This window comes from Marmota monax, unplaced genomic scaffold, assembly GCF_021218885.2.
Source record: "Marmota monax isolate L192 unplaced genomic scaffold, Marmota_monax_Labrador192_F-V1.1 WCK01_AAM20220418_F8-fsc00205, whole genome shotgun sequence".
NCBI lineage: Eukaryota > Metazoa > Chordata > Mammalia > Rodentia > Sciuridae > Marmota > Marmota monax.
In genome coordinates this window covers 1948026-1962097 of record NW_026692417.1, presented here as the reverse complement: position 1 = coordinate 1962097, position 14072 = coordinate 1948026, and the positions used below count along the sequence as shown (strand labels likewise).

At 41.8% G+C, this 14072-nt stretch overlaps 2 protein-coding genes across 5 annotated transcripts in view; one reads left to right on the top strand and one right to left on the bottom strand.

Moving 5' to 3' along the window:
* Positions 1 to 10195, bottom strand: part of Eftud2 (elongation factor Tu GTP binding domain containing 2) — a 40286-nt gene extending 30091 nt beyond the window's left edge. Inside the window, exons 1-4 of one of the 2 annotated variants that reach the window (XM_046442767.2) lie at positions 10007 to 10195; positions 8550 to 8658; positions 881 to 1046; positions 149 to 227 (exon numbers count right to left, since the gene is read on the bottom strand). In XM_046442767.2, coding sequence (XP_046298723.1) covers positions 149 to 227; positions 881 to 1046; positions 8550 to 8654 — 350 coding nt within the window. In that variant the 5' untranslated portion in view covers positions 8655 to 8658; positions 10007 to 10195. The remainder of the gene's footprint in view (positions 1 to 148; positions 228 to 880; positions 1047 to 8549; positions 8659 to 10006) is intronic. The other variant, XM_046442768.2, reaches the window with a different exon arrangement.
* A 146-nt stretch (positions 10196 to 10341) lies between these two features.
* On the top strand, positions 10342 to 14043 carry Ccdc103 (coiled-coil domain containing 103). 3 transcript variants are annotated; one of them, XM_046442774.2, is made up of 4 exons: positions 10342 to 10463; positions 11767 to 11918; positions 12309 to 12441; positions 13125 to 14043. In XM_046442774.2, exons 2-4 carry the CDS (start codon positions 11776 to 11778, stop codon positions 13575 to 13577), a joined length of 729 nt encoding a protein of 242 aa, XP_046298730.1. In that variant the 5' UTR covers positions 10342 to 10463; positions 11767 to 11775; the 3' UTR covers positions 13578 to 14043. The 3 variants fall into 3 exon arrangements, with proteins under 3 accessions (XP_046298730.1, XP_046298731.1, XP_046298729.1); XM_046442775.2 differs by having other exon boundaries at positions 10357 to 10714; XM_046442773.2 differs by having other exon boundaries at positions 10357 to 11221.
* Positions 14044 to 14072: the final 29 nt, after the last annotated feature.

The following is a 14072-nucleotide window of genomic DNA, read 5'->3' as shown; positions in this document are numbered from 1 at the left end:
AATAAACTGAGGGAAACTGTGACAAATTATGAAGAAATGCTGCCACAATCCACTAGCTACTTAAATCAAATACAACCTTCTTTCTGTCTCCATGAAAAAACAAACCCACACTGCTTCTACAGAGAAGTTCAAAGATCTTATAACTTACTCCATTTCATACACCGTGACAGGTAATGTCTGCTCCATCAGGGTGAACTTCTTGGTTTTCACTGGCTTAATAATGGGTTCTAAGGGGGGGGGGGGGAATGAAAAAGGTTATGATGTGCAAGTAGGCATAAATCACAAAAATACAGACCCCTATTTCATCAGACTGAGCTTTCAGAATGTATGATATAGAACATCTATTTTATTCTTAAGAATCACTCATGTTGAGAACGTTCTGGAAATGCTGTTTGGCACGTGACAGTGAAGGATCTCAAATTGTGAACTGAAGAGTTTGCACTCTATTTGGTGGGAGGAGGGGGAGAAAGGTACAGATTAAGGTTAATATCTGTTCAAAATCTCTCCTTACAGATATAAATGCAATTACTTTCCAAAACTTATAAGAAGTGGACAAATAAGCACTGTGAAGATTAGTAAAAGGGGTTGGGACTACTTAGATAGAAGAACTTATCAGAACACAGAGAGAACTTAATAATGGCCTTTAAGCATCTGAATAGGAATTAGACAAAAAAATAAAGCTTTTATGCTTAGTAATCAGACAAAAGTTTTGATGACTATTCAAACAGTGTTAATTGAATCTTAATCCAGAAACAGTACCGGAAAGTAGTAAAAAAAAAACTGATCAGTTCATTCACTGAACTTTAAGATCTGTTGAAGGTTACAAAATGAAATGTTCATGTTTGGATGTCCCCCTCACATCCAGCGCCCTCTGCTGTACCTGTGAGAGGCTGGGTGTCCTCTTCCTGAACGATGGTCTCCACCTCAGGACCATACACCTCCTCTGCGGTGGGGTAATACTTCTTATCCTCATGCAACACCACCTCCATCCCAGGGTGATCGTCATCATGCTCTCCTATATCATCGTCATCCTCGTCATCATCCATCTGAAAGAGAGGAAAGGAGGATATATTGAACAGGCACATCTTTTCTGCTCAATGACTGACTACAGTTGGGGATGGAGCTCAGAGGTAGACCTCTTGCCTAGCATGTGTGAGGCCCTGGATTTGATGTACAACACTATGAAACAAAAACAAAAACTGACTGCATCACATAAATAAAGGTACTGACTTCACATGCTGGTCATCTTTTTATTTCAAGTTCTTTGCCAGTGGGGAGGGTCCACTCCTGCAAGATCTTTCACAAAGAGAACACTATAAGCCAAGGTTATGCCCAGCTCTCGTGCTTCAAATTTGCCCTTTCCTGAATGTGGGCCAATGGTCACAAGTGGATTGAGATTAGGGAAAAAAAAAATGGCTCATTACAGCATACCTTTTTAAACAAACAAACAAAACCAAAAACTCCACTTTCTCCAGCAAAAACCAGGAGGAGGGGTAGGGTTGTAGCTCAGTGGTTGAGCGCTGGCCTCACATGCATGAGGCACTGGGTTCAATCCTCAGCACTACATAAAAAATAACTAAATAGGACTGGGGTTGTGGCTCAGTAGTAGAACACTTGCCTAGCATGTGTGAGGCACTAGGTTTGATTCTCAGCACCACATATAAATAAATAAAATAAAGGTCCATCAACAACAACAAAATAATTTTAAAATTAATTAATTAATTAGACAAAGATATTGTGTCCATCTACAACTAAAAAAATATTAAAACCCAAACCAAAGCAAACCAAAACAAAACAAAAAACCAGGAGGAGCTAGAGAAAGAAATTGAGAACAAGTCCACACCTTTAAAATTTTCACTCAGATTTTTTTGGGGGTAATATTTATTGAGTTATAGATGAACACACAGTATCTTTATTTATATTTATGTGGTGCTGAGGATCAAATCCAGTGCCTCACACATTCGAGGCAAGCACTTTACAAATGAGCTACAGCCCCATTCCCTACAGATTTATTTATTTATACCATAAAGAAGGCGATTAGTTAAGAGATTACTGCAGTAATTTAGGAGAGATGATTGGGGTAGTGGCTTTGACCACAGCAACTGTGAAATTTGCTGGTTTATTTTTTTAGTACCAGAGATTGAACCCTCGGGTGCTCTACCACTGACCTCTACCACCCAGCCCATTTAATTTATTTTGAGACAGGGTCTCACTAAGCTACCTAGGCTGGCCTCAAACTGAAAAATGTTTTCTATTTTTTTTTTCCTTTAGTTGTAGTTGGACACAATACCTTTATTTTATTTATTTATTTTTATGTGGCACTGAGAATTGAACCCAGGGCCTCGCACATGCTAGGCAAACGCTCTACTGCTGAGCCACAACCCCAGCCCCCCAAAAATGTTTTCTAATGAATAAAAATAGATGTGATAAAAAAGAGAAGAGGCCTGAGCAACTGGAGATGGCATTGTATTTAGTAAGCTGAGGAAATCTGTAAGAGCAGATTGGGGGCAGAAGCTCAGAAGCTAAGTTTTAGATATGCTAAGTTTGAGATTCTCTTATAGTTTAAGTTGAGAAGCCAAGTTGGAAGTTGGATATATAGACCAAAGGTTCAAGAGAAAGATGCAGTTTGGAAATATCAATCTGAGAGTTCTCAGTGCACAGAAGCTACCTGATAAGACTTGATGAGATCACCAGGACAGTGAGTGTATGCAGAGAACAGGAAATATCCTACTGAAATGTGGAGGTCAAGGACATGAAGAAGTAGCAAAGACATAAGAAACAGCTAGTGAGGAACAAATCTAGAGGATTCTCTGGAAGCCAATGGAAGACAGTATTTAAGGAGGAGGGAATGGCTGGCTGGATCAGATGCTTCAGGCTTGTCAAATAAGAAGACTAGAAACTGACCTTTGAATCTGTCAGGATAGAGATCACTGGTAACCTCAACAAGAGTAGTTTCTGAGGAGTCAGGGAAGCCAAAGGAAGGAAGTGGGCTTGAGAGAAAATGGAAAGACAAATCAATTTGGAGACAGCCAGTATCAAGAACTCTTTTTTTTTTTTGGTATGGGATTGAACTCAGGGGCTCTCAACCACTGAGCCACATCCCCAGCCCTATTTTGTATTTTATTTAGAGACAGGGGGTCTCACCGATTTGCTAATAAGTGCCTCATTGTTGCTGAGGCTGGCTTTGAACTCGCAATCCTCCTGCCTCAGCCTACAGAGTCATTGGGATTACAGGCGTGTGCCACCCCGCCCAGCCTCAAGAACTCTTTTGAGGGCTGCAGTTGTGGCTCAGTGGTGGAGTGCTTGCCTAGCATGTGGGAGGCCCTGGATTTCATCCTCAGCACCATATAAAATTAAATAAAATAAAAGTATTGTGTCCACCTACAACTAAAATGATAAATAAAAAAAAAAAGAATTCTTTTGAAATGTGCTGTATTGGAAGGCAGAGAAATAGGGAGGTAACTGAAGGGGGTTATAGAGTCAAGGGAGGATTTTAGGATAAAATAACATGACTGTATACTGATAGGAATGATCTAGTAGAGAAGGAAAACTGATGATGCTGGAGAGGCAGGGGAGAATTGCTGAGTGAAGGTCTTGAGTGATGAGAAGGGACAGGATCTAGTTTCTAGTAGAGAGAAACATAAATGAATCATCCACAAGAAAGAAAGGCAGGCATTCTATATGGGTACAGACCAGGGAGGTAGGTAGATATAATGGTGGGTTCTTGTTTTCCTTCACACAAATTCTACATGCCAACCTCTTTCTTAAAAAGAACAAAAAACCCTCCAGTGGTGAGCTGACTGGCTACCTCCTACCACCTGCACACTCTACTTCTACTCAAGTAGCCTGAGATTACCCTAGCTCTTTTGGCAGCAGAATATATCCTACTGATAATAACTCCAAAATAGCAGTCAAGCCAGTTTTCTCCTGTTCCATGCTGCTGAATGTATTATAAATCTAACTGTAGGATCTTATGTAATAATTTCTGACTGCCTGTAATCATTTTTACCTGAGATCTTGACAGCAGCTCAAACTTAACAAGTCTAAAATAAAAATAAACAAGCATGTTTTTATCATTTCCTTTTGTCTGTTAATAACCAGTTTTCCTCTAGACACTCCAGTTTCCCTCATTCTCTCTTCTTGCATGCAAACAATGGCCAAACTCCACAACTTCATGCGCTTGCTGAGACTGTTGTGATGAATTCCTGATTAATCTCCAGTCCTCCCAACTCTCCTTTCAGTAAAGAAAGGTCTTTTAGTAGCTTTTTCATTACTATGATCAAAAAGACCTGGCAAAAACAATAGGAGGAGAAAAAGTTTATTTGGGGGCTCATGGTTTCAGAAGTTTCAGTCCATAGAGGGCTGATTCCATTCCTCAGGGCCTGAGATAAGGTAGAACATCATGGTGGAATGGTGACAGAGGAAAGCAGTTGAGAACACTGCATCAGGATATGAGAGCTCTGCTCAACAAGGACAAAATCCGTACCCCAAAGGTAAGCCCTACAGGAACTCACCTCCTCCAGCCACACCCTACCTGCCTAGAGTTACCATCCAGTTAATTCCTATCAGGGGATTAATGCACTGATTAGGTTAGGAGTTCCAAAACCCAATCATTTCACCTCTAACCTCTCATGCATTGCTCATGTCATGAACTTCAGGGGGACACTTAATATCTAAATTATAATAGAAGGGTCCAGCATTTTGCTTGAACCATGTCATCTCTCACTTTCAGTTCTCCATTCAAATCCTTCAACCTCTGGCCTCATGTCCTCTGCTTCATATCCACAGCTGCCCTTCAGGAGATGTGTGATGTGGAGAAGTAGTCCTGCCTTTATATACTACCTACCCCTGGGCCCGAGCTCACTGAACTCCTCTCTAGAATGGACACCCTTCTTTCCTATTTACATTATTAAAATCTTACGTATCTCTTTACAATTCTATACCACAATAAAATTTTTTTTAACATTTATTTTTTAGTTGTAGTTGGACACAATACCTTTATTTTACTTATTTATTTTTATGTGGTGCTGAGGATTGAACCCAGGGCCCCACATATGCTAGGCGAGCACTCTACCACTGAGCCACAACCCCAGCCCCCACACACAATAAAAAATTTAAAAATAATTCTATGCATCTCATGTGGATTAGGCTATAGACCTTAATTCTGCTGGAAGAGTACAGACTTGCTCAGCCATTCTGAATAGTAATCTGACAGTATTTAGTATCAAAATATTACCTAAGTAGAAACATTTCTTTTTTTCCTTTGGTGGTACTGGGGATTGAATTCAGGACATCAAGAATGCTTGACAAGCACTCTACCACTGAGCTACATCCCCAGCCCCTAGAAACACATTTAATTTGTATAATTCCATAATCAGCAACTCTGTTCAAAGGAATATAACACTCCTCAAAATTTTCACATCATGCATTAAGGGACACAACTAAGAAAGTTCACTGCAGTGTTATCTGTAGTGAGGAAAGGCTTGGTCCAGGTAACCTGAGTGTCCATCACTGAGAGAATGATGCACACGAGGAAAAACTGAGGAGATGTCACAGACCAAATGTACTCACAGAAACGAATGGATCCTAAAATGCACTAGTCATCACAATCATCATTTCTACATTTTTTTCTCTATATTTTTATTAATAGCTTTGGTGAGATAAGACCCACTTTCCACATGCAATTCACTCCTTCACTCTTTTTTTTTTTTTCTTCTTATGCTGGGGATTCAACCTAGGGCCCTGTGCATGCAAGGCAGACACTATACTACTCCATATCTTCAGCCCACAATCCATCCATTTTAAGTGCATCATTCAATGGGTTTTGGTGTCTTTACAGAATTGTGCAACCATATCTACAATCAATTTTAGATCACTTTAATTAGCCCAAAAAAGGAGTTCCATACTCTTAAGTTATTACCTCCCAATTCCATCCCCAACCCAGACTACCACTAATTGTTCACTTTCCATCTCTACAGACACCTATCCATTCTTTGGCTCCGGTATGAAAGTTATTTCTTTAGATATCTTTCTTGGTCATCCCAGTCAGAAATTATTTCTCACATACTATTACTACAGCATGAAGTTAATATAACTTAAACAGCATACTCCTCTTCCCCTGCTTTGTATTATAAATATTTTTGTATTTTTATCTCCCCCAGTTAGTAGAAGGTTTCCTGTGGGCAGGGGCAGTATCTCTGCTCTCTCTGCATCATGATTTCTTGAACATAGTAAAGAGCTTCATAAATATTTAACAAATGAATTTATTGAGCATTAGTCTGGAATTCAGGTTTATTGGGATCACTTTGAATTCAAATATATTAGCTTATGTCCCAAATAAGTTTTATAAACTTCCATTTTGTATCTTCACCCAAGTCATTAATGATAAGGTTGAAAAAGACAAATCAAGCACAGATGCCTAAAACATGTCACAAGAGCTCTGGTGGCAATACTTTTTGGGTTCCATTGTTCAATCAGCTGCAGCATTCCCTAACTGTACTCTGACATAGCCAAAATCTTTTCACAAGGACAGCAAGAGCCACAGTGCTTAATTTGGAAAAGGGGTAAAATGGAATGAGGACAGAAGACTTTTCTATCTGCAGGGATTGAATGAGAATGTATTCATGAATTACTTATTTTATGGATGCATATCACACTATCACACTTACTAATCTAAAATGTGGCACGTTATCTCCATCTTTAAAAATCGGGATGAGCTGTATAATTTACTTTTTGGTACCTCAGTCACTCCCAACGTTTAAAGATGACCACAGTGAGCTTATCTCTGCAAGGTCTTCCCCACACCTCAGCCAAAATATAAATCACCTGGCCCTACAGATCTGAACACACACACAAAACGTTCTCCTTTTACGTCACATCACCTATATGGCTTCAACTTTTCTTTTTCTTCCAGTTTATTCTATCCTTTTCTAGTTTGATGAATATTTTTTCCAATTGAAAAGACAGATGGAGCCAGAATTTCTGTTCTATTTTCTTGCTGTCCCATGACTATTACAGCTCCCTAAGCACTGCTAATCCAGACTAATTCACTGTTAACAACAGGCCTTTCTACCTCTAGATTACGTTCTGAATAATTATAAAACAAAAAAGCCACCTTAGGTGGGCTGGGGTCATAGCTCAGTGGTAGAATGCTCGCCTCGCACATGTGAGGCAATGGGTTCGATTCTCAGCACCACATAAAAAAATATAAATAAAGATATTATATCACAACATCTACACACACATACACACACACACACACAAAGCCTCCTTAGGTGTCTTTTGCAAGCCTCAGATCATCTGGACTACATTTTCCATAGCCTTCCTCAAGGGGAATCAAAGAAGTCTATACTTTCCCTTTTATTGTTTTTGTGCATTTTTACAAACCTAAGCTTGTAGGGCTGGGATTGTGGCTCAGTGGTAGAGTGCTCACTTTGCACATGTGAGACCCTGGGTTTGATCCTCAGCACCACATAAAAATAAATAAGTGAAATACAACCATATATACATACACACACACACACACACACACACATATATATATTAAACCTAAGCTTGTAAATTATATTGTTATATTGTGTGCATGTACGAATATGTAACAAATCCCATCATTAAATACAACTATAATGCATCAATTAAAAAATATGGGGGAGGCTGTGTGTGGTGGTGCATGCTTATAATCCCAGCAGCTCAGGAGGCGGAGGTAGGAGGATTTAGGTAAGTTCAATGCCAGCCTCAGCAACTTGGCAAGGCCCTAAGCAATTCACTGAGACCCTGTCTCTAAATAAAATACAAAAACAGGCTGGGGATGTGGCTCAGTGGTTGAGTGTCCCATGGTTCAATCTCCAGTACCAAAAACAAAAAATAAAAAATATGGGGGGGAGAGACCTGAGCTTGTGAGGGAGGTCCCAGTGTAGATGTTCTTAGAAAAGCTGATTACCTTTTCTTTTTTTTAAATTTTTAAAATCTTTTTTAAAGAGAGAGAGAGAGAGAGAGAGAATTTATTTATTTTAGTTTTCGGCGGACACAACATCTTTGTTTGTATGTGGTGCTGAGGATCGAACCCGGCCACACGCATGCCAGGCGAGCGCACTACAGCTTGAGCCACATCCCCAGCCCAAAAAAGCTGATTACCTTTTCTAAACTGGAATTACACATGATTGTCAAAAGATACTTCAGGCAAATGGAAGAAAAGCTACTTTCAGATGAACCAGAGCTCAGAATATAAACCACCTCATCGAGCTGGGGTTGTGGCTCATAGTAGAGCGCTCGTCTAGCACGCATAAGGCCCCAGGTTCGATCCTCAACACCACATAAAACTAAATAAATAAAATAAAGGTATTTAAAAAAAAAAAACCACCTCATCAGTGAAACTATCTTATATTCCCTTTTGGATCTTTAGTAGCTGAGTTTTTGTGGGGCAGTATAAGTCAGGCTGTAAAAAGGCAACGTTAAGAGATATACACAGGGCATTATGGGAATACAGAGGATTCAGAACTTTACTGATCTTTTTAAAAGAGAGATGATAAAAAGCAATATGTTCGCTGTACCTCATCAAGATCTTTGGTCTCTCTGCCCAATTCATCATCATCTTCATCAGAATCAAGTTCTGGCCCAATATAATTTCCAAATTCATCATACAAGTCAGTATCCATGATGCTAAAATTCAAAGAGAGGAGAAGAGTTAGATTCTGGCAAGATAATCAAAGACTCCATGGCAAGCACTTGTATTTCTACTTTTAAGGTTGGTCAGATACCTCTCATGCCCCTTTTCCAGATGTGACTAATGACTGATTAACCTACTAACTAATTCCCTCCAAATCCCAGTACCTTCCCCACCTCTATGCCCTACTCATTGTCCTACTTCCATACTCTCTCCTCCATTTCTTTCTTTTTTTTCAAATATGTATTTTTAGTTGTAGATGGACACAATACCTTTATTTATTTTTGTGATACTGAGGATTGAACCCAGTGCCTCACAGTGTGAGGCAAGTGTTCTACCACACTACTAACATTGTCCTATATAATCATAACACAACCACCATAATTGAAAAATGTATACTAGCACAGAATTACCACCTAATACACATATTCCATTCAAGTTTTACAAATTGTTCCAATAATGTCCCGCACAACCAAGAATCCCATCCTCGATTACCGTCTGCATTTAGCTGATGTGTTTTTATTTCTCATTCAATCTAGAACGATTTCTTAGTTTTTCTGGACTTACATGACTTTTGAAGATTACAAAAAAAAAAAAAAAAAAAAGACTCCCATTAAGTGCCTGCAGAAACTTTTCTAGAAGGCTGTTCATGGAACAAATCAAGTTAATTTCTGTTTCAGAACCATTGCACTTGTCATTCTCTTTTGCCCCTTGGATATTTATACCTTGTTACTTTATTAAAACGTCACCTTTTCTGTCACTTTTTGAAGTCCTCCATACATGCTTTCCAACCTCGCTTCTACTGTCTCGTTAACATTTACCGGTAACTCATTTATAGTAATTTGTTTGCTGTTCATTTCTCCAACTACAATTTAAGCAAGGACTTTGTTTTGTTTACTCTGAACAGTGCCTGGCACAAAACTGTCCCCAATAAGTATCTGTTGAGTGAATTAATGACTCCAACACTGCACATACAGACTTTCCCACAGATACCCCAAACCCGGATCTCTTGTATACTAAATCTGCCATTTCTCCGCTAGACTTCAGGCTCTCAAAGGTGGGAACTTGGCAAAGAAGGAATTAAGTCGGCATAGATGGAGGAGGAAGAAAGGGGACTGGACAGTTAGAGCCTAGCTTCTGCCTAGGGACAGGACGTTACCCACTGAGAAAACAAGGAAAGCCCGGAACCGGTGCGCATGTGTCGATCCCGCTCCAGGCCTCAATTTACCCATTTGTGAAGAGAAAGAGACAGAGAGTATACAACACCTCTCCAGATATGACGTTCTTTAATTTCCCATTCCACCCGAAAAAAAAAAAAAAAAAAAAACCTTCCAGAGCGCTTACCCCGCGGCAGCTCACCTCCCGCCAGCTCAGCCAAGTGCTCCGAGTCGGCCCCTGGACACCGCGCTTCCGTCCCACGCCGCGACAACGTCTGCGCCCGCAGCCAGGAAGGACCTCGCAGACGCCACGATCGCGTTTCTCGGAGGACTGACCTCTGCCTGCAAACCTGCTCCAAGGACTGCTGACCGCGAAGACAGGAACCGGTAAAGTGGACTTGTGGGTCTCCAAATCAAGGCCTGCGCTGCTCCAAAGAAAGTGAAGTCTGAGGACGCAGAAATCTGATCAGGCGTCTCGGAGCCACCCTGAAAGGGGGCCTTCGGACCGGTCACGTGGGAAGGCGGTTGGCGTAGTTGCCAGGCAACCACCGCTGTGGGGTGAAGAATGCGCTGAGCTATCTTCCGGTCCTAGCAAATCAGGGATCCCCAAAGAAAACAAGGGGACCAACGCCAGGGTCGCGAGGGTGAGGGACTGGAGGCTGAGTAATGGGAAAGGAAGAGCTGTTCTATTCATTCGATGACAGGAGAGGCCTCAGAACTGGATAGAAAGCCACACAAGGTGTCGGGCTTATAGTCTCAGCTACTTAGGAGGCTAAACCAGGAAGATAAAAAACAAACAATAACAGCAACAAAAACCTGGACAGGAACGGGATACCTAGATTCAGTTGCTGACCAACCCAACTCCCTTCTCAGCATTCAGCTTCTCCACGTCGAGGTGGGGGTCAGGGTGGCCATGGGGTTAATTGTAGACCTCCTGCTTTCCTGCTCTAGTGCTGTTCCTGGGTGAATCACAAAATCTAGCTCAACTTACCAGGAATCTGAAGCTCAGGAAGGTCTCACAAGTAAATGCCAGAGCCCAGACTGGAACCCATCTGGAAGATTCTCTTGTAGAAAAGGCCAGTTAGACTCTGCCCTGAGACTACAAAAGTACAACTGCAGAACTAAAGACTTTTCTCATGTACTTAGACATCTGTGCCTCCAGCTTTGGGTTGGACAGAGAGATTTGGGGATGGAGATTATTGAGCTCCTTCTTCTGATACTTCAGTTTCCTGTTCATTCATTGCTTCTGGTTTGGGTGAAGACTATTTTTTCCCATTAAAGACATTTCAGGAAGGATGCAATGCTATCTCTGGGCTCTGGTAGCTAACAAGACTCCTGCTTTTGTGTGATATCCTCAATGGAACAACTTGCTATGGAGTGATCCTATGTGGAAGAATGAATGGTCTGAATTCTGAGATCCAAATGCCTCTTCAGCTAAAGCACCAAAATTATTATTTTTGTGGAGCTGGGGATCAAACCCAGGGCCTTGCACATGCTAGGAAAGTGCTTTACTACTGAGCTATAAATATTTTTAGAATAGAGAACAAAATCAAGACAGGGCTCCAAATTGAAAGTCAGAATTCTGTATTTTCAGTGACAAGTCTTATATAAGCCCTCCCTGTGCAACTCAACTTGTATAAGTAGAAAGCCAGGTTTTTGTAATGCTTGCTAAGATAAGTATCATAATGTTTTGGGGTCATTTTGTGTTTTGGTAAAGAATCCAGAGGTGGGGCTGAGTTTGTGGCTCATTGGTAGAGTGCTTATTTAGCACATGCAAGGCCCTGGTTTCAATCCTTAGCACCACATAAAAATAAATAAATAAATAAAATAAAGATATTGTGTCCATCCACAACTAAAATATAAATACTAAAAAATAATCCAGAGGCATCCTCCTTTTCCTGATATTGGCCCTCCATTAATGTTCATTCCCTATGCCTTCCTTCCCAGGAACAGGCCATGGAAAGGAATGATGTTATTGACTTCAAAGCTTTGGAGAAAGAGCTGCAGGATGCGCTCGCTGCTGATGAGAAGTACAAACGAGAGAATGCTGCCAAGCTACGGGCAGTGGAACAGAGGGTGCCTTCCTATGAGGAGTTCAGGTTGGCTCACTGCCGTTTTTCTCAGGCCGTCCTGCTATGATGGACTACAGTAGTTAACAGCAAGCACTCTAGAATCAGATCATTCTGAGCTCCTGGCCTCAACCTCTACTACTAGTGTAATCTTCTGAAAGTTCCTTAATCTCTCTGAGCCTCAATTTTTTCATCTGTAAAGAGAATAACTTTTGTTATAATTAAATAAGCTATTGCATATAAGATTCTGAACACAGTATCTGGCTTCATGTGCAGAGTTTGAAGACTTTTAGCTATACTGCTATCATAATTGTAATATTATCCTGTCAACAGGTTCAACCTTACATCAGGCAAAATCTAGCTGCCTCCCTCCCAAGACACAGCTAAGTTCACCACCCATTCTCTGTCCTTTATCTATAGGAGTATTGTCCTTGCATCACATCTGAAGCCTCTGGAGCGGAAGGACAAGATGGGAGGAAAGAGAACTGTGCCCTGGAATTGTCACACTACTCAAGGGCAACCTTCCCAAGATGTGGCCACCGAAATCTCCCAGGTAGGTAAGGCCCAGCCTCTTTAGACTAGCAGAATGCTCTGTCCTAAAGCTCCAACCATGTCTTCTTACAACACATACTTCTTCATTTTATCTCATGGAAGACAACAGAGACAGGATTTTGCCTCTAGTCACAGAAAGAAAAGCAACCACAAGATGATAGTGCTGAGATGAACTGAGCAGAATGAGTCAGAAAGCATTCCTTCCATCAGTCTTTTGACTTTCATTCCTACATCAGAATTGGATAGCTCAGCTTCTGAGATAGATCATAGATAGTACAACAATCCTGTGGCAGTTTGGGGAGAGAGACCCAGCCTGTCAGGTCCTTGACACTCACTTTGTGTTCCTTTCTCTCTTCCTGAGATTTCCCATTAAATCCTTCACCCTTCTCAGAGCAAATACTGATCTACTATTGAAAACCAGAGCTATGTCCCATTCATCAGTAGGAAAATCCCAGCATAAGTGAGAATCCAGGCCAAATCATGGCCTGGATTCCTTGGGCCCTCCCTCTCTCTCACATCCCCAGTTCCCTCCTTTGAAAATGAGACCCACAGGCACAGTAGCCTACCCAGTGCTTAAAGAGCAATCCCAGAGTTAAGATGAAAACCCACAGGCTCCCCTTAACCTCACTGTCACAGAGCAACCAGAAGAGCTCTGGACCCCCCTTTGCTTCCTTTGTGACCCAGGAGAAAGTCCCCTTCCAGCCTGAGACCTCAGCAGAATTCTACCGAGATTGGCGACGACACTTGCAGAGTGGACCAGAGCGCTACCAGGCCCTGCTGCAGCTTGGAGGTCCCAAACTGGGTCACCTCTTCCAGACAGATGTGGGGTTTGGACTTCTAGGGGAGCTGCTCGTGGTACTGGATGATCATGTGAGGCCAGCTGACAGGATGACAGTGCTGGGGGTCCTTCGCAGCCTGGCCGGCACGGGACGCTTTACCCTGAACCTGAGCCTCCTGAGCCACGCTGAGCAAGAGAGTTGCCGAGGGTTGTTTCAGAAGCTGCAGGCCATGGCTACCCCCAGATCTTTGCAGGAGGGGGGCTGTCCAGACAAACAGGCTGTGGAGGAGCAAGATGGTGGGCTCCAGGAGGAGGAGGGGCTCCTGCAGGAGCTATTAGGGCTGTACCAGATTCACTGATAGGACTGGCTGCCCTCAGAGTCCCTCTCAGAAGACCACCCTGACCTGCTTTCCTGATGTTTGACAGTGCTGCCTCCCCGGCTGACGTGAGCGTCAATGATCATCAGAGACATTTTTTTGGTGGTTGTCTTGGGGTTTCTGCAGGACTATAATGAGAAACCCACGTCTACTTCCCTTCTCAGCTTGGAATTTTCAGAGAAAAAACTTGAATCAAGTCTCTCTAACTTTTCCAGTCACTGTATCCATCTTTTGAACTGTGTGAATCCACAGGACAGAAAAGGGTCCAGGAGGTTGAAATCAGTTTTGCTTCCCATCCTTTTTGAGTCTAACCCACTGGCCATGAGAGATGGATGTGTTTCCAACCAAATACGGGTGACACCAGGTACAGCCTCCACTCAGAAAAAGAAAAAAGCAAACTTGTTCATCTTTCATGTTAAATAAACATTGATAACTCATAATTCTTTAATCAGAATATTTGTAGCTTGAAGTCAATGA